Source organism: Mirounga leonina, unplaced genomic scaffold (genome assembly GCF_011800145.1).
Source record: "Mirounga leonina isolate KUSES-001 unplaced genomic scaffold, KU_Mleo_1.0 Mir_83, whole genome shotgun sequence".
Lineage (NCBI taxonomy): Eukaryota > Metazoa > Chordata > Mammalia > Carnivora > Phocidae > Mirounga > Mirounga leonina.
In genome coordinates, this window is record NW_023270826.1 from 502,027 (window position 1) to 522,091 (window position 20,065).

The 20,065-nt window shown below is 35.5% G+C and overlaps 1 protein-coding gene across 6 annotated transcripts in view; it reads left to right on the forward strand.

The window, feature by feature from the left end:
• Window positions 1-20,065, forward strand: part of LOC118002836 (ral GTPase-activating protein subunit alpha-1) — a 252,275-nt gene that overhangs the window by 170,281 nt on the left and 61,929 nt on the right. For all 6 annotated transcript variants that reach the window (XM_034993443.1, XM_034993440.1, XM_034993439.1 and 3 more), the window contains one exon: window positions 11,139-11,262. In XM_034993443.1, coding sequence (XP_034849334.1) covers window positions 11,139-11,262 — 124 coding nt within the window. The remainder of the gene's footprint in view (window positions 1-11,138; window positions 11,263-20,065) is intronic.

The window sequence follows — 20,065 nt, forward strand, 5'->3', positions numbered from 1 at the left end:
AAAAAAGATGCCATTGGAATTTTGATAGGGATTGCAGTGAATCAATGGATTACTTTAGATAGTGTGAACATTTTAATATTAATCCATGAACCACAGGCTATCTTTCTCTTCATTTGTGTGTTCTTCAATATCTTTCATCAATGTCTCATAGTTTTCATTGTGAAGATCTTTCATCTTGGCTAAATTTATTCCTGAGCAATTTTTTGGGATGCTATTATAAATGAGATTGTTTTCTTTATTTCTTTTTCAAATAAAGAAATATGTTAGTGTATAGAAAAATGACTGATTTTGTGTATTGATTTTATATCCTGCAACTTTACTGAATTTCTTTACTAGTTCTAGCAGTTTTTTGGTGGAATCTTTTGTATTTTCTTTGTTTAAGATTATGTCATGTGCAAAAAGAGATAATCATACTACTTTCTCCCCAGTTCAGATGCTTTCTATTTCTTTTTATTGCTTGATTGCTCTGGCTATGACTTCCAATACTGTGTTGAATAGGAGTGATGAGGTTGGGCACTCTGATTTTGTTCCTGATCTTAGAAAAAAGAAGTCTTTCAGCTTTTCACCACAGAGAATGTTAGTTGTGGGCTTATCAGATATGGCCTTAATTATTTTGAGGTACATTCCTTCTATACCCAGTTTGTTGAGACTGTTTATCAAGAATGAGTATTGAATTTTGTCAAATTGTTTTGCTGCATCTGTTGAGATGATTGTATGATTTTTATCTTTTATTCCGTTGAGGTGATGTATAACATCTATTGGTTTGCATATGTTGAACCATCTTTGCATCCAGAGGATGAATCTCACTTTATCATGTTGTATGATTCTTTTTTTTTTTTTTTAAAGATTTTATTTATTTATTCATAAGAGACAGAGACAGAGAGAGAGAGAGAAAGAGGCAGGCTCCCCGCTGAGCAGGGAGTCCGATGCGGGACTCGATCCCAGGACCCTGGGATCATGACCTGAGCCGAAGGCAGACGCTTAACGACTGAGCCACCCAGGCGCCCATGTTGTATGATTCTTTAATGTGCTATTGAATTCTATTTGCTAGTATTTTGTTGAAAATTTTTACATCTATATTCATCAGAGATGTTGGCCTCTAATTTTCTTTTCTTGTAGTATTCTTACCTAGCTTTGGTATCAAGGTAATGCTCTCCTGGTAAAATGAGTTTGGAAGTATTCCCACCTTTTCACTTTTCTGGAAGAGTTTGAGAAGAGTTGGTATTAATTCTTTTAAGTGTTGGGTAGAATTCACAGTGAAGCCATCTGGTACCGGGCCTTTCTTTGTTGGGAAGTTTTTGATTACTGCTTCCATCTGCTTACATGTTATTGGTCTGTTTAGATTTTCTGGTTTTCATAATTAAGTCTTGGTAGGTTGTACATTTCTAGGAATTTATGCATTTCTTTTAGATTGTCCACTTGTTTGGTAAATAGTTGTTCATCATAGTCTCTTATGATCATTTGCATTTCTGTGGTATCAGTTGTAACATCTCCTTTTCATTTATAGTAATATTTATTTGGGTCCTTTTTTGTTGTGGTTAGTCTAGCAAAAGGTTTATTAATCTTGTTTATGTTTTCAAAGAACCAGCTGTTGGTTTTGTTCATCTTTTCTATTTTCCTATTCTTTATTTCATTTATTTATGCTCTAATTTTTATTATTTCCTTTCTTCTGTTAACTTTGGGCTTAGTTTATTCTTCTTTTTCTAGTTCCTTTAGGTATAATGTTAGGTTGTTTATTTGAGATAGTTCTTTCTTTCTTGATGTATGTATTTATCACTATAAGCTCCCCTCTTGGAACTGCTTTTGCTACATTCCATAAGTTATGGTTTATTGTATTTCCTTTTCTTTTTGTCTCAAGATATTTTTAATTTCCCTGTTGATTCCTTCTTTGATGCATTGGTTGTTCAGGTGTGTGTCATTTAGTTTCCCTGTATTTGTGAATTTTCCAGCTTTCCTCCTGTTTATTGATTTCTAGTTTAATTCCTTTGTAGTTGGAAAAGATACGTGATACTAATTTCTGTCTTCTTGAATTTGTTGAGACTTGTGTGTTTTAGCACATGATCTATCGTAGAAAATGTTCCATGTGCACTTGAGAAGAATGTGTATTTGCTGCTATTGGACAGAATGTTCCGTATATGTCTGTTAAGTCCATTTGGTGTATAGTATTGTTCAAATTCACTTTCTTATTTGATTTCCTATCTGGATGATCTGTCCATTATTGAGAGTGGGGTATTAATGTCCCCAACTGTTATTGTATTGCTGTGTATTTCCCTTTTCTTTTAGTACTTGGTTTATATATTTAGGTGTGCCAATGTTGGGTGCATAAATATTTATAATTGTTATATCTTCTTGATGGATTGACCCCTTTTCTTTATGATAGTAACTTTTTTTTTTTTTTACCATTTTTAACTCACAGTCTATTTTGTCTGATAGAAATATAGCTACCTTTGCTTTCTCTTGTTTATCATTTGCTTAAAATATTATTTCCTGTCCCTTCAGTTCTCATTCTCTGTTCACCCTTAAAGCTAAAATGAGTCTCCTGTAAGCAGCATATCATTTGGATCTCATTTTTTTTGTCCATTCAGCCATTCTGTGTCTTTTGATTGAAGAATTTAATCTATTTACATTTAAAGTAATTGTTGAGAGGTAAAAACTTACTAATGCCATGTCTTCATTTGTGATTTAAAGACTTTTTGTAGTAGTATGTTTGAGTCCTTTGTCATAGTCTTTTGTTTATCTGCTACAAGTTTTTTCCTTTGTGGTTACCACAAGGCTTATATAAAATATGTTATATTTATAACATCTTATTTTAAGCTGATTACAACTTGATAGATAGCATATAGAAACTTTATATTTTTACTTCTTCCTCACATTTTAGGTTATTGGTGTTACTACAATAACAAATTGTTATGTTTATGGTTATTTTAAAAACATTTTCTAACTTTTAAACTAAAGTTATAATTAATTATGCATCACCATTACAGTGGGCTTTTTTTCTTGATGCAAATAATCTACTTAATCTTTTCAAAGAAACAGTTTTTAGTTTATTATATTCTGTTTTCTAACTCATTAATTTTTATCTATTATTTATTTATAAGCTTTATATTGTTCTTTTTCTTCTAGAATTGAATGTTTTTGTCTTACTTTTATTTTTTAACAATGAAATGGTCTTAGACTATAAAATTTTTCAGAGTACAACTCCTGTCCATTTTTTTAGTCTCAGCTTAAACATCATGTTTTCTGAAATCCTTTCCCTAAACTACCTCTCTTTACCTTCCTCCCCAGTCTATGTTTGGATCTTCCATGTGCTCTCACAGAGCCCTGTAACACTTCCCTGTCATAACATTTATCACAGTGTATTATTATTATTACTGTTATTATTCTTAGATATTCTTATTACTTCTTTCCAAAACAATTATAATAACCCTCTAAATAATCTTGAGTTCTTATATCCTAACTCTTCCCCATGATAATTTATCTTTGGTACTAAATGGTCAAGTCCTTGAGGGCAAGAATCAACTCTTTTGCTCTCTTGCTCAACATGTATTCCAGACCTCACTGCTCTACTGAAACTATCCTTCTGAAGGTTAGTATCTTGACCATTAAGTCTAGAGTTTTCTCGGGCTCCTGGGTGGCTCAGTTGGTTAGGCGACTGCCTTCGGCTCAGGTCATGATCCTGGAGTCCCAGGATCGAGTCCCGCGTCGGGCTCCCTGCTTGGCGGGGAGTCTGCCTCTCTCTCTGACCCTCCTCCCTCTCATGCTCTCTATCTCATTCTCTCTCAAATAAATAAATAAAATCTTAAAAAAAAAAAAAGTCTAGAGTTTTCTCAATCTTCAACATTTTATCTAATTAACTAAATTTAGTTAATTTAATAAGCATTTTAAAAGATTACAGCAGTTTTAGATTTACAAAATAATTGATTGCAAAGTACAGAGAGTTCCCACATACCCTTTTCCCCTACACATAATTTTTCTATCTCTTGTATCAGTGTGATAACATCTGTTAAAATTGATGAAACAATATTGATATATTAACTGAAGTCCATAGTTTACATTAGAGTTCATTCTCTGTGTTGTACATTGTATGCATTTTGACAAATGTGTAGTTAACAGGTATCCACCATTACAGTATCCTATAGAATAGTTTCACTGCCCTAAAAACCCCTTGAGTATTATATCCCCTAATTTAATACTGTAGTCTGTTCTCTAAAATGTTCTTCTCCCCGGCTTCTGTAGCACTACAATTACCTCATTCAACTCCTAATTCTCTAATTATTCCAAGTTTGTCTTCACTGGCTCATCTTTTACCTCATAACCCCCTAATATACTTATTCCCCTCATTGGGATATCTCTCCTATCTTCTTAACCCCATTCTTTCCTTGTACTTGTCTCTCAATTCTCTTGTCATGATTTTGCAGCTGCCTATTACAAATTTTTACCTGCTTCCTCCCAGGTCACCATTTTGTTCCCAAATCAGATCCTCCTCATAATTTTCTTGATTATGTTTAGAAATATCATTTCAGTCACCCAAACTTGACCATTTCCTTTCTCTTGCCCTTAGATTTTCATAACTATTGCGCCAGTTCTTATTATCCCTTCTTCTATGCTTTTCTTGCCCCCAACCCCTTGATTCATGTCTTTACTACTTTAAAGAGACTATTACAAAGAGCAAGAGATAAAGTCTATCAGCACCATTTTTCCAACAGTATTTGCTCACTTTGCGTCTCTGTCACATTTTGTTAATTCTTGCAATATTTTAAACTTTTTCATTATATTTGTTATGGTGATCTATTATCAGTGGTTATGATTTGCTGAAAGCTCAAATGATGGTTAGCATTTTTTAGCAAAAGTGATTTTTAAAATTAAAGTATGTATTTTTTTAGGCATAATGCTATTGCACACCTAATATAGTATAGTATAGTATAAACGTAACTTTTATATACACCTTATTGCTGTATTCACTTTATTGTAGCCTACAACTAAACCTGCAATATCTCTGAGGTAGGCTTGTACTTTTCTGATGGACTAGAGAGGAAAAATGAAAAGTGATGTTGTTTATACTCTTATCTTCCTAGACCATTTATAGATCCTTTATTTTCTTTGACTAGATTAACTGATTCCTATTCCTCTTGGTTGAACAACCACCAGATTTTATTTCAAATCTCAAAATTTGTATTATTACTTCTATCGCATTGTATATGCAGGGATTCAGAAGTGCTTACAACTTAGCAGACTTCACTTTGAATTTTCCAATAGTATGCTCACAGTATTTTGCCAGTTCTGTACATATTCTTACATGGTTGCATGTAAGTTGCAAGTTCATTAATTTTATGGGTGTTTTTTTCTGGTTTCTTTCCCTAGTTGTTCATTATTGTACATATTAAGCTAATGACAATATACCAAACATTTTAGCAGCAGTAGTTAGGTAAGTAGAAAAATAAGAGGGAATGGTGAGAGATTAAAATTTGACATGAAAGGCATCTGAGCTCTGCTTTTACAAATTGTAGGAAGGTCATAGATAATATAAAGGTGATTTCTCTTTTACTTTTGCATTGTAAAGATTTATGTTCTATTTTTTCCTGCATGGCACATATTTTTCTCCCTGCTTTTAGATTTATATAGTATTAGGTGAACATTTCTATTTATTTTATAAATTGTGATTTATGAGTTAATTGATAGACCTTTACCTGAAAAAAATTGAAATATTGCAAGAATTACCAAAATGTGACACAGAAACACCAAGTAAGAACACTGGAGAAGTTCCCTTTCTGCCCCAGGATCAGGATTTACACATAGTGGATTGTGCTTCCAAGTTAAATTCTTAACAGTTTTCTTGAGATGTACTTCTTTTTTTTTTTTTGAGATGTACTTCTTATACCATACAGTTTACTCATTTTTAAAGTATACATGTTCTTAGTATATTCACAGGGTTGTGCAACTGTCACAACAACCTGATTTTAGAATATTTTAGTTCCTTCAAAAGGAATTCCATACCCATTGCCAGTAACTCCCCATTACCGCCAACCACCCCCTTCTCCCACTCCCCAGCTGTAGACAGCGCTAATCTACTTTCTATTTCTATAGATGTGCCTATACTGGACATTTCATATAAAAGGCATCAAACAATATATGGTCTTTTGTGGCAGGCTTCTTAGCATAGTGTTTTCAAAGTTCATCCGTATTGCAGTGTGTTCTCAGCACTTCATTTCTTTTTATTGCTGAATAATATTCCATTGTATGGATATACTACATTTTGTTTATCCATTCATCAGTTGATGGACATTTGGGTTGGTTTCATTTTTTGGATATTATGGATAATGCTGCTATGAACATTCATGTACATTTTTTGCCATGGACACTAGTTTTATAAACTTTTTTATAACTTTATAGTTTTAAACCTTATATTAAGATCTAACGTCCTTTTTGTTTGTTGTTTTTGGTGTGAGGTAGGAAGTTGCAAGGTAAGAATCCTCCTTCATTCTTTTGCTTGTACATACCCAGTTGCCCCAGCACCATTTGTTGAAAAGACTCTTCTTTTCCCATTGAATTGTCATGGTATCCTTGTCAGAAAAGCAACTGATGACAAATATAAGGGTTTATTTCTAAATCAAAGATTCTGTTCCATATACATCTGTTTGTCACTTCTATGACACTACCACAGTGCATTGATTGCTGCTGCTTTGTGGCAAGTTTTAAAATTGGGAATTATGAATCCAACTTTGTCTTCTTTTTCAAGATAGTTATGGATATTCTGGATCTTTCGTATCTTCCTGTGAATTTTAGGATGAGCTTGTGCGTTTCTATAAAAACAGGAGCTGGGATTTTGGTAGGGATTACATTAAGTTTGTAAATCAGTTCGGGGATATTATCTTAACAATATTAAGTCTTTCAGTCCATGAATGGGATTTTTTTTTAAGATCTTTAATTTCTTTTGACAGTGTTTTGTAATTTTCAGAGTATAAGTTTTATACTTAACTTTTTGTTAAGTACTTTTGTACTTACGTACCCAAGTAATTTATTATTTTTGATGGTATAGTATTATAAAAGGAATTTTCTTAGTTTTGTTTTAATTGTTCATTGTTGGTATATAGAAATACAATTGATTTTTATATGTGGTTATTGTATCTTGAACCCTGCTGAACTCATTTAATAGCTCTAAAAACTTTGCAGTCGGGGCGCCTGGGTAGCTCAGTCGTTGGGCGTCTGCCTTCGGCTCAGGTCATGATCCCAGGGTCCTGGGATCGAGCCCCACATCGGGCTCCCTGCTCAGCGGGAAGCCTGCTTCTCCCTCTCCCACTCCCCCTGCTTGTGTTCCCTCTCTTGCTGTGTCTCTCTCTGTCAGATAAATAAATAAATAAAATCTTTAAAAAAAAAAAAGAAAACAACTTTGCAGTGGATTCTTTAGGGTTTTCTATATACAAAATCATCTCATCTGCAAGTGGAGGTAGTTTTACTTCTTCCTTTTCAATCACATTACTAATTCAGTCTCTTTGTAAGTGATCTGTTCAGGTGTTCTCTTTCTTCTTGAGTTGAATTTAGTAATTTGTGTGTCTCTAGGTATTTTTTCATTTAATCTATTTTATCTAATTTGTTGGTATATAGTTGTTCAGAGTTTTCCCTTACAATTCTTTTTATTTCTGTATCATATGTAGTGATGTCTCTTCCTTAGATTCTGATTTTAGTAATTTGAGTCTTCTCTTTTTTTCCTCGTTCAGTCTAACTATAAAGTTATCAATTTTGTTTATCATCTCAAAAAACCAAGTTTTGGTTTCATTGATTTTTCTGTTGTTTTTCTGTTCTATTTTATTTTATTTCCACTCTAGTCTTTATTATAATTTCCTTTTTCTTGCTTTGATTTTAGTTGCTCTTTTTCTAGTTTCTTAAAGTGGAAGGTTTAGTTATTGATGCAAGATCTTTTCATCTTTTTTAATATAGGCATTTACATCTATAAATTTATGAGTGAGCACTGCTTTGCCTGTATGCCATCAATTTTAGTATGTTATGTTTTCATTTTCATCATCTCTAGGTATTTTCTTATTTCCCTTGACATTGATTCTCTCAGTTATTTAGGAGTACATTGTTTCATTTCTACATACATGTGAAATTCCTGAAGTTTTTATCTTTTACTGATTTCTAATTTCATTCCATTGTGATTAGAAAATACACTTTGCATAATTTCAATCCTTTCAAATTTATTGAGGCTTGTTTTCTGACCTACCATATGGTCCACCCTATCGGATGTTCCTATATCTTTGAGAAGAATGTGTGCTCTACTACTGTTTTGTGGGGTGTTGTATAAATGTATTTTAGATCTAGTTGGTTTACAGTATTATTGAAGTCTTCCGTTTCCTTGTTGATACTCTTAATTGTTTTGTCCACTATTAAAAGTGGGGTATCGAAGTCTTCAATTGTGATTGTAGAAATGTCTATTTCTGCCTCCAGTTTTGTTTTTGCTTCATGTATTTTGAAGTTCTCTGTTGAGTGCATGTGTGTTTTTAATTTTCATATCTTCCTAGTAGGCTGACCTTTTAACATTATGAAATTTAGTAGGCTGACCTTTTAACATTATGAAATGTCTCTTTATCACTAATATTTTTCATTTTAAAGTCTGATATTAATATAGCCACTCCAGGTTTCTTGGTTACTACTTGCATGGTGTCTTTTTCTGTTTACTTTACTTTCAACATTATTTGTGTCTTTGGATCAAAAGTGCAGTGTTTGATCATTTGTTTATTTTCTAGTGATTTGGCTGAACTAATCCTGCAAAGTCTGTTTCCCCACCATGTGCAGCCTCAGCTCTCCCTGCTCAAAAATTTTAAAATGTTTATCTTTTAGTAGGGCTACCCATGGGTTCCCCCCTGGGTTGACATAATCTACTACTAATCAAAGTTTGTATTTTGGCCCCCTTAGCCAGTTAGATTTTTATTGTTTACTGTGGATGTATGTGTGGCTTGGAGGCTGCTATCATATTCAGAATGTTTATGTTTTTTTGTCCCATGTTCACCTAGAGACTAGTAGCTTGGAGGTTTGCTCTCTGGTTGCTCCAAATAGAGTACAGCTTTGGATATGCACAGTCGTCTAGACTGCCAGGATTGACTGGATGTTATTTTAAAGTTGTGGCTACCTAAGAGTTGACCCTGAGCTCAAGTAGAGTATTTGTGAGGCTTCCCCTTGTGTTGATAGGTCTGTGTGGCTTGGGGCATTATTTCATGTCTGTCCTGCATCTTACTCTGATTGCTCCTGTGTGGGTGCAAGGTAGTACATGTGCACAGGTTTCTTCACCTGTAGACTTGACTGTGTTCCCAAGAGAACCCTTCTTGGCTATCTCTTCCTGCTTCTCTCTGTTAAAACTTCTGGTTGCTCTGCTGTTTTACTTGTGTCTGGAAGTGTTAGCTTCTCTTAATGGCTTTCCACCACACTCTCTTGTTTTTGACAAACCCATAGGCATGGAGTTCTCCAAGCTTTGTTTCAAAATCAAATCATTCCCCTCAGGCAGAGCTGCAGCTGAGTTCTTTGTCCTTATGACCTGTGTTTCACCCTGAGCAGAACACAAGTAGTGGCAGAACTCTGCCACTATACCTGAGGTGGGGTCAAGAACCAACTTTTCCTGGAGTAACACTCTCACTCTACAAGTGAACAGTTAGGGAAGGATTGGCAGTTCTTCATCTTCTTAGCTTTCACCTACTGGTGTGAAACCTTTAGCCTACTGGTAAGCTAGAGTGGGGAAGATTGGGAAAACTCAGCCTTTTGCACCTAGAGCTTCCATCGTAAGAGAAGGAGCTGGAAGAGTTAAGGGAGACATGGTTCTCAGTCACAGCTGCCTGGAATAGATTTTGTGCAGCATGGATCTGGGGAAGATGAGAAACACAGCCAGAAGCCTATTTTTCCCAGGATGAAACCATATTCCCAGTCTGGGAACTGGAGGGGAGAAGGGAACCCTTATATTGGCCTGAGTAGAATGCCCAGGATAAAGCTATAATGTGGAAGTAAAGGGGTGGGGTAAGGGATGCCAAAGACTCATTCTGTTCTTACTAGATTTGGTAGATTTTCTTGAATGAATGTTTGTCCATTTGCTGTATGCCCTTAGGACAATATGCAGAGAATTTAAATGATTTTTTTAAAAATCATTTTCACCACTTAAATTGTTATTTTGCTTGAGAAAGGGTCCGCTGAAGTTCCCCCCCCAATTATATTTTATTACTTAGGTTAGATTATCCTAACAATACATTGAATATACCAAAAGTTGCCTAAGTGTTCACCCCATAAAGTGAAATATTGCCATTAGTGAAAGCAGCTAAAATATCTGTGTTCCTGATTTTAAGTTGCTGATGTTGAAACCCACAGTCATGACCTGACAACTTCCTCAAGATATGTAGGAAAATCTGGTTGTCTGACTAACTTTTTAAAATAATTTCAGTTCTCTGGCTATGGTTTGTTTGCTTGCTTTCTAATTTCTACAAACTATAGTAGTGAAAACATTACCTCTGGTCATAAAGTTCATTAGCCCATGCTTTGTTAAATCACACTAGACCAAATGTAGTGTGCCTCACTTAACTTGGAAAGCCAAATGTCATACAAGAAATTTGTTTTTATGAACATTTTAATTTGAAGGAGATCTAAAATGTCTAAGAGCTTGTCACTTATTCGACACAGTTCTATAATATTTGTGTATAAATTTCTTTTTTCTTATTCTGCACTTTGAAGAAATGGATCATTTCTCAGTCATCTCTGTATTCCTACTTATATTTCTAAAACACGTCCATTTAACTCTGGTATTTAGCCACATTGTACAACAGGTAACTCCTCAGATGCTTCATGCATTCACACATGTCTTTCCTGATACTCTTTCTCCTCTTCATTTGTCAGGTCTCACTTGCCTTCACCCAACTCAGTGTAACTTTCTCCTTTAAGTGTCTCTCTGTTTCTCCAGTCAGAAGTAATCACACCTCTCTTTTGTTCTACTGGCAAGTTTATAACTTTTCTAATTTTTTACTTATAATTACATATCTTCTTAGTAGATTACAAGATTTAATTCATTTTCATCTTTTTATTGCCACATACTGTGTACATTGAACTTAATTAATGGGTGAATGAATAAATTAATGATTAAATGAATAGTGTAATCTTTTGTTTTACAGTCGAGAGACCCACAAGATCGCAGTATTTTATGTTGCTGAAGGACAAGAAGACAAACATTCCATTCTCACCAATACAGGAGGAAGTCAAGCATATGAAGATTTTGTAGCTGGTCTTGGTTGGGAGGTATTGTTCTTAAATAATACCAAATATCATTGTATTTTTATTTGGAAGCAATGGTTTTCTATTTCTTTCTAGCTTATTTTAGAAGAATTACTTTAGGAGACTCAACAACTTAACGCCAGGTTTGTTATTGTTTCTACTTTATATCCTATCTGCGAAGACAGAAGCAGTTTGGACTTTGAAAGGAAAATTGTTGACTTTTTTTTATGAGTGAGTATTTTGTTAGTACTAAACTCCTAGGTTTAGGAGATCTGGATTTTCCTCACAGCTGTGACCAGTAGACAAGTGGTCTTCAAACTAAGATATGAATATCTTCACTATACCAAGGTCTTTAGGGGGCACATTGGCTTGGTTAGTTTTGAGGAAATTAATTTCCAGATCCCCTGGATTTTACCAAAATCTGTGCCTGAGAACTCTTCTGCAGTCTCTTGCCTCACCTTTTGTATTCTTCAACTCTGTAAAAGAAAGGCATACCACACACTCACCCAAATCCTACATTGTCCCAGAAGGTTTGTCACCCAAAACAAGTTCATTCAAGAACATACAATCTTACAATTGTAACTCAGGGCGCCTGGGTGGCTCAGATGGTTAAGCATCTGCCTTCAGCTCAGGTCATGATCCCAGGGTCTGAGATCGAGTCCCGCATTGGGATCCCTGCTCAGCTTCTCCCTCTGCCCACCCCCCTCTCTCTGTCTCTTATGAATAAATAAATAAAATCTTAAAAAAAAAGAATTGTAACTCAGAAGGGAGGTATTTATTATAGACATTTGTGTTAATACGTTCAGTTAAATCGACATATGAAGTGTCATTTTCTAACAAAGTGAATTTGATGGTGGCTGATTGACTTGTCATTAAGTTAATAGCAGGCATTTTATATGTATTGTATCAGGCAAAACTGTAGCTCTACAATTTGATGAAAATATATTTAAAGCACATATACATGTAACATACAGTACACTGGAAATTATATCTTTTGCAGCAGTTTAAACTTGTGATGAAAATTTTCATATAGTTGTTAATTCAATACATGGTTTTTTAAAATTCTTGTAGAGAGTGCATGAGCAAAATTGTTAAAGACCACTGCGCTAGACTTTATAAGCCCCTCCTAGAGGGCAGGCACTTTTATCTCACTTTTATCTCATTTCATTTTAAAAGACATCCAAGTGCCTTGTACAGTATTAAGTACATAAGCCTTTAGCATTCAGTATATATTTTTAATGGCTTATCTTACATGCTATTTCCCTTTAAGTGAGTTACTTGGGGTCTTTGTTTCTATTTGTGTATTTGTCAAATATATACAAAATATACAAATATATTTGTCCAATATATTTGTCAAATATATTTGTAATATACTTTTTTACGCAACAGATATGTGAAGTTCAGTTGAGATTAGGTATGTGAAAGTGCTTTGGAAACTATAAAGAAAAATTATAAACAGATATTCGTTTAAAAAAAAAACAGAACAGTATTAGTAAAAGCAAGAGACATTTGAAAAAGAATAAAGTAGGAGTACTCACACTTAGTATTTCAAAACTTAGTACAAAACAATAATCAAACAGTATGGCACTTGCACCAAGGATAGACATATTGATCAATGGAATAGAATTGAGATTCTAGAAATAAACCCATACATCTATGGTCAGCTGATTTTTGACAAGTGCCAAGACCATCCAGTGGAGAAAGAATGGTCTTTTCAATAAATGGTGCCAGAACAACTGGATAGCCACATGCAAAAGAATGAAGTTGGACTCTTACCTCACCCTATATATATACAAAAATTAACTCAAAATAGATTTAAAAAACCTAATTGTAAGAGCTAAAAGTATAAAACTCCTTAAAGACAATATGAGGTAAATTTTCTTTTTTTTTTTTTTCTAAAGATTTTATTTATTTATTTGAGACAGAGAGAATGAGAGAGACAGAGAGCACATGAGAGGGGGGAGGGTCAGAGGGAAAAGCAGGCTCCCTGCCGAGCAGGGAGCCCGATGCGGGACTCGATCCCGGGACTCCAGGATCATGACCTGAGCCGAAGGCAGTCGCTTAACCAACTGAGCCACCCAGGCGCCCGAGGTAAATTTTCATGACCTTGGATTTTGCTAAGGTTTTTTTTCCCTCACCTTTATGGAGCTCTAATTAATAAATAAAAGGGATTTTTACATATGACACTAAAAACATGAGCAGCAAAGGAAAAATTAAATAAATTGGATTTCAGGGCACCTGGATTGGATGGCTCTGTTGATTAAGCATCCAACTCTTGGTTTCAGCTCAGGTAATGATCTCACAGGCTTGAGATAAAGCCTCATGATGGGCTCCCTGCCCAGTTGTGGAATCTGCTTCAGATTCTTTCTCCCTGTCCCTTCCCTTCTTACCCTTCCCACTCACACTCTCTCCCTCAAATAAATAAAATCTTTAAAATAAGTAAATTGAACTTCATCAAACTTTAAGCTCTGGTGCTTCAAAGGACACTAAATGAAGTGAAAAGACAACCTACAAAATTGGAAAAAATAATTGCAAATCATACATGTGATAAGGGACTTGAATCTAAAATATACAAAGAACTCATACAAATCAATAATTAGAAAACAATTGAATTAAAAAATTAGGACCTGAATGAACATTTCTCTTAATAAGATATGCAAATAACCAATAAGCTCATGAAAAGATGCTTGACATCATTATCAGAGAAATGCAAATCAAAACCACAGAGAGATACTACTTCATACCCATTAGGCTGGCTAGAATCAAAAAGTCAGATAATAACAGCTGTAGGCTAGGATTTGATACAATCTGAACCCTCTTACATTGCTTGTAGGAATGTGAAATGGTGTAACTGCTATGGAAAACGATCTGGCAGCTCATGAAATAGTAAAACACTGAATTACCATATGATCAGAAATTCCATTCTTAGGTAGATAGATACCCAAGAGAAATGAAATTGTATATCCAGACAAAAACTTGTACATGGATGTTTATAGGAGCATTATTCATAATAGCCAAAAGGTGGAAGCAACACAAATGTCCATCAATGGATGAATGGATAAAATGTGATATATTCACATAATGGAATATTATTTGGCCATGAAAAGGAATGGAGTATTTACATGTTCCAGTGTGGATGTACCTTGAAAACATTGTTAGATGAAAGAAACCAGTCACAAAGACATGTGTTATGATCCATTTATATGAAATACCACTGTACACACACACACACACACACACACAGGAAGTAGGTTAGTGGTTGCTTAGGACTAGTTGGAGGGATGAGGGATGATCAAGGTGATAACTAAAGGGTACAGGGTTTCTTTTTGATGAAAATGTTCTAAAATTGACGAGACATACTCTCCTTATTCTTCACACTAAGGATAACAAAACCCTGGACGTTATATATAAAACAAACATAGAAAGACTCCGAAAGGTGAAAAGGAAGACAGACCAACTCAGGACCAAGGAATGACATGATGATGGGTTCTCAAGGGTTTCTCTTTATCTCCTGTATCTCCAGATTGGATCCAAAATAGCAACCTAGAAACATCAACAAGCACTAAAACCAAAAGAACCCCAACAGAAGCCCACTCTTTCTAGCCAAAGGACCAGGAAAGGAATAACCTAGAAAGACAGAAAACATTTAGACAATAACTGCTCTACTCTAACCAAACACCAAAGAAAATACTATGACTCCCATCCCCACCCCTGACAACAAAGGTCAGTTAGGAGGCCTAGCCTACCTCCTTCATGAGACTGTAATGAGGCATCCCCAACACCACACAAGAGTAGTATCAGATAGTGTTAGAGAAGGCCAACCAAAAAGCCAAAATTTTCATCTCTGTCAGCTGGTCAAGTCCCCCATCCACACCCCACACCACAATGTCAGTGGAGACTACATGAGAAACCTGGAATTTTCTCCCCACCCAGCATAATGAGGTGCCCCTACCTCTTCTGCTGGGGTAGATCAGAGGAGGCCTAGTAGAGAAGTAGGCCTTTTACCATCATCCAGCAGTAATGAGACTAACCCTGCCAGTAATGACTAACCTTTCCTCAGTGGACATCACATACGAAACCAGAACTCCTACCTCCACGTAACAGTAATGAAGATCTCCCCTCTGCAGTTGTCAGCTGAGGTTAAGTGGGGAATCTATACTTCACCCTCCACCTGGCTATAGTGAGGCAGTAACCACATTGCTTCTTTGACAGAGCTGTGTCACAAAACAGCCAGCTGAAACAGAAGTATTAAATAAGATTCATAGTCTTATAACATAATATGAAAATGTCCAAGCTTTGATCAAAAATCATACCAAGACCCAGCAAGGTCCCCAAATGAATGAGAAGAAGAAAATACATAATAACACCAAATGACAAAGATTTTGAGGTAACCATAATAGAAATGTTTTGACTAGCAATTAGGAGCACAGTTGAAATAAATAATGAAAAATAGAAAGTCTGAAAATTTAATTACTGAAGTAAAAAGCTCAGTAGATATGCCAGCAACAGAGTCAGGTAGAGATGGGGGTACAGAAGAATGAATAAACTGGAAGACAGAACAGTAAAAAATGTGAATAGCAGAGGGAAAAAAGACTTAAGGACAGTGAACAGCATCAGAGACCTATGGGGCTATGACAAAAGATTTAACATTCCTGTTATGTGAGTCCCAGAAGGAGAGAAGAAATAGGTTGGGTCTGAAAATTACTTGAAGAAATAATGTTGAAAATTTCCCAAATTGGCAAGAGAAATAAAGTTAATAAATCTACAAATTAAAGAAGCTGGGTGAAACCAAACAGGATAAATTGAAAGAAATCCATGTAAGACACATAATAATTAAACTTTTGAAAAATAAGAAGTCTCAAAAAAATCTTAAAGGCATCTGGAGAAAAATTGTTCTTTATCTATGGGGGGAAAGCAATTAGAATGATAGGGAATTTTTTTTTAATGATTTTATGTATTTGACACACAGAGAAAGCACAAGTAGAGCAGCAGGCAGAGAGAGAGGGAGAAGCAGGCTCTCCACTGAGCAGGGAGCCGGACGTGGGGCTCAATCCCAGGACCTGGGGATCATGACCTGAACCGAAGGCAGCCGCTTAACCAACGGAGCCACCCAGGCACCCCTGAATGATAGGGAATTTCTTACCAGAAACTATAGTAGCCAGGGATGCCTGGGTGGCTCAGTCGGTTAAGCGTCCAACTCTTGGTGTCGGCTCAGGTCTTCAGCTCAGGTCTTCAGCTCAGGGTTGTGAGTTCAAGCCCCACATTGGGTTCCAACCTGAGCATCGAGCCTACTAAAAAACAAAAACAAACAAGAAACAAACTATAGCAGCCAGAGAAAGTGGCAATATTTCTCAAGTGCTGAAAGAAAAATTAATGTAAACGAGAATCATATTAGCTAGTGAAGGAATGAAACAACATTCTCAGATGAAGGAAAACTTAGAGAACTTGTTGCCAGCGGATTTACCCTAAAAGAACAACTGAAAGTTGTATTAACAGAAAGGAAGCGATAGAACCTTGGAACACTAGAAAGAAAGAGCGTGACAAGAAAAAATAATGGGTAAATACATTAGGCATTACTTCTCCTCTTGAGTTTTCTTAATTATGTTTGATGGTTGATGCAAAATTTATTTCTGATGTGTTTCTAAATGTAATGCCATGAAAATATTCATGGCAATTATATTACAAACAATTGAAGGTAAAGGGGCAAACTGAGGCAGAGTTTGTATAATTCAAACTGTGACAACATTAGTAGACTGTGATAAGTTATGTACATATAGTCTTATACCAAGAGCAACCACTAAAAAAATGTATACAAAAAAATATACTCAAAAAACGATAGGTAAATAAAAATGGAATTCTAGAAAATGTTTAAGTAATCCACAGGAGGCAGGTAAAATAAAGAAATGAAAAACAGAAAATAAACAGGAAACAAAGAATAAAATGGCAGGCTTAAGCCCTAATGTATCAGTCATTACATTAAATATAAATGGTCTAAAAATACCAACTAAAAATTGTCAGAGTGCATTAAAAGGTATGACCCTTCCTATATGCTATATAAAATATATTCACTTCAAATATTACAATATAGGCTGGTAGAGAATAAAAGGATGGATGGGGCACCTAGGTAGCCCAGTTGGTTAAGCATCTAACTCTTGATTTCAGCTTGGGTCATGATTTCAGGGTTGTGCGATCGAGCCCCACATCAGGCTTCATGCTCAGTGGGGAGTTTGCTTGAGATTCTCTCTTTCGCCTTCCCTCTGCCCCTCCCTTCCACATTCTCTCTCCTTCCCTCTCTTTTCTCTCTCTAAAATAAACAAATCTTAGGAAAAAAAAAAGTAAAAGGATGGAAGAGTTCTGTCATGCAGACATTAATCAAAGGAAAGCCAGAGTGGTTACATTAGTATTAGCTAAGGGAGACTTCAGAGCAAAGAGAATTACCAGAGACAGGGATATTATAATGATAAAATGGCCAGTCCAAGACAACATAGTGTGTGCTCAACCAACAGCAGAACTGAAAAATATATGAAGCAAAGCTGATAGAACTGAAAAAGGAAATAGACAAATCCATAGTTACGGATGGAGACTTCACCTCTTTCACAACAACTAAAAGAAGAGCCAGGCAGAAAATCAGCAAGTATATAGAAGAACTCAACAATACCATCAACCAACAGGATCTAACTGACATTTATAGAACACTGTACCCAACATCATGGGAATACATATTCTTTTCAAGTGTCCATGGAACATATACCAAGATAGACCTATTAGGCCATAAAAAAAAACACTGCAACAAACTAAAAACATTGAAACCATCCAGTATGTTCTCTAACTACAGTGGGATAAAGTGTGAAATCGTTAACAGAAAGATAACAGGAAAATCTCCAAATTCTTGCCAGGGTTACACACTGTATAATTCTATTTATTCAACATTTTTTTTAACATCTTTAAATTTAAATTAATTAACATATAATGTATTATTGGTTTCAGAGGTACAGGCCTGTGATTCATCTGTCTTATATAATACCTAGTGCCCATTAAATTACATGCCCTCCTTAATGTCTGTCACCCAGTTACCCCATCCCTCCACCCCCCTCCCCTCCAGCAACCCACAGTTTGTTTCCTATGATTAAGAATCTCTTATGGTTTGTTTTCCTCTCTGGTTTTGTCTTGTTTTATTTTTTCCACTCTTCCCCTATGATCCTCTGCCTTGTTTCTTAAATTCCACATATTAGATCATATGATAATTGTCTTTCTCTTATTGAATTATTTCACTTAGCATAATACCCTCTAGTTCCATCCACATCATTGCAAATGGAAAGATTTCATTTTTTTGATAGCTGCATAATATTCCATTTCATATATATACCACATCTTTATCCATTCATCTGTCAATGGACATCTGGGCTCTTTCCATAGTTTGGCTTTTGTGGACATTGATGCTATAAACATTAGGGTGCAGGTGCCCCTTCGGATCACTGCATTTGTATCTGTGGGGTAAATACCCAGTAGAACAATTGCTAGGTCCTAGGGTAGCTCTATTTTCAACTTTTTGAGGAACCTCCATACTGTTTTCCAGAGTGGCTGCACCAGCTTGCATTCCCACCAACAGTGTAGGAGGGTTACCCTTTCTCCACATTCTTGCCAACATCTGTCATTTCCTGACCTGTTAATTTTAGCCATTCTGACTGGTGTAAGGTGGTATCTCATTGTGGTTTTGATTAGTATTTCCCTGATGCCAAGTGATGTTGAGCATTTTTTCATATGTCTGTTGGCCATTTGGATGTCTTCTTTGGAGAAATGTCTGCTCATGTCTTCTGCCCATTTCTTGATTGGAGTATTTGTTTTTTAGGTTTTGAGTTTGATAAGTTCTTTCTAGATTTTGGATACTAGCCCTTTATCTGATATGTCATTTGCAAATATCTTCTCCCATTCTGTCAGTTGTCTTTTGGTTTTGTTGACTGTTGCCTTTGCTGTGGAAAAGCTTTTTATCTTGATAAAGTCCCAATAGTTAAATTTGCCTTTGTTTTCCTTGCCTTTGGAGACATGTCTAGCAAGAAGTTGCTGTGGCCAGGGTCGAAGAAGTTGCTGCCTGTGTTCTCCTTTAGGATTTTGATGGATTCCTAACTCACATTTAGGTCTTTCAACCATTTTGAGTCTATTTTTGTGTATGGTGTAAGGAAATGGTCCAGTTTCATCCTTCTGCATGTGGCTGTCCCAATTTTCCCAACACCATTTGTTGAAGAGACTGTCTTTTTTCCATTGAACATTCTTTCTTGCTTTGTTGAAGATTAGTTGACCATAGAGTTGAGGGTCCATTTCTGGGTTCTTTGTTCTGTTCCATTGATCTATGTGTCTGTTTTTGTGCCAGCACCATACTGTCTTGATGATGACAACTTTGTAATAGAGCTTGAAGTCCGGAATTGTGATGCCGCCAGCTTTGCTTTTCTTTTTCAACATTCCTTTGGCTATTTGGGGTCTTTTCTGGTTCCATACAAATTTTAGGATTATTTGTTCCAGCTCTGAAAAAAGTTGATGGTATTTTGATAGGGATGGCATTGAATGTGTAGATTGCTCTAGGTGGTATAGACATTTTAACAATATTTGTTCTTCCAATCCATGAACATGGAACGTTTTTCCATGTCTTTGTGTCTTCCTCAATTTCTTTCATGAGAATTCTATAGTTTTCTGAGTACAGATCCTTTGCCTCTTTTGTTAGGTTTATTCCTTAGGTATCTTATGGTTTTGGGTGCAATTGTAAATGATATCGACTCCTTAATTTCTCTTTCTTCTGTCTCATTGTTAATGTGTAGAAATGCAACTGAGTTCT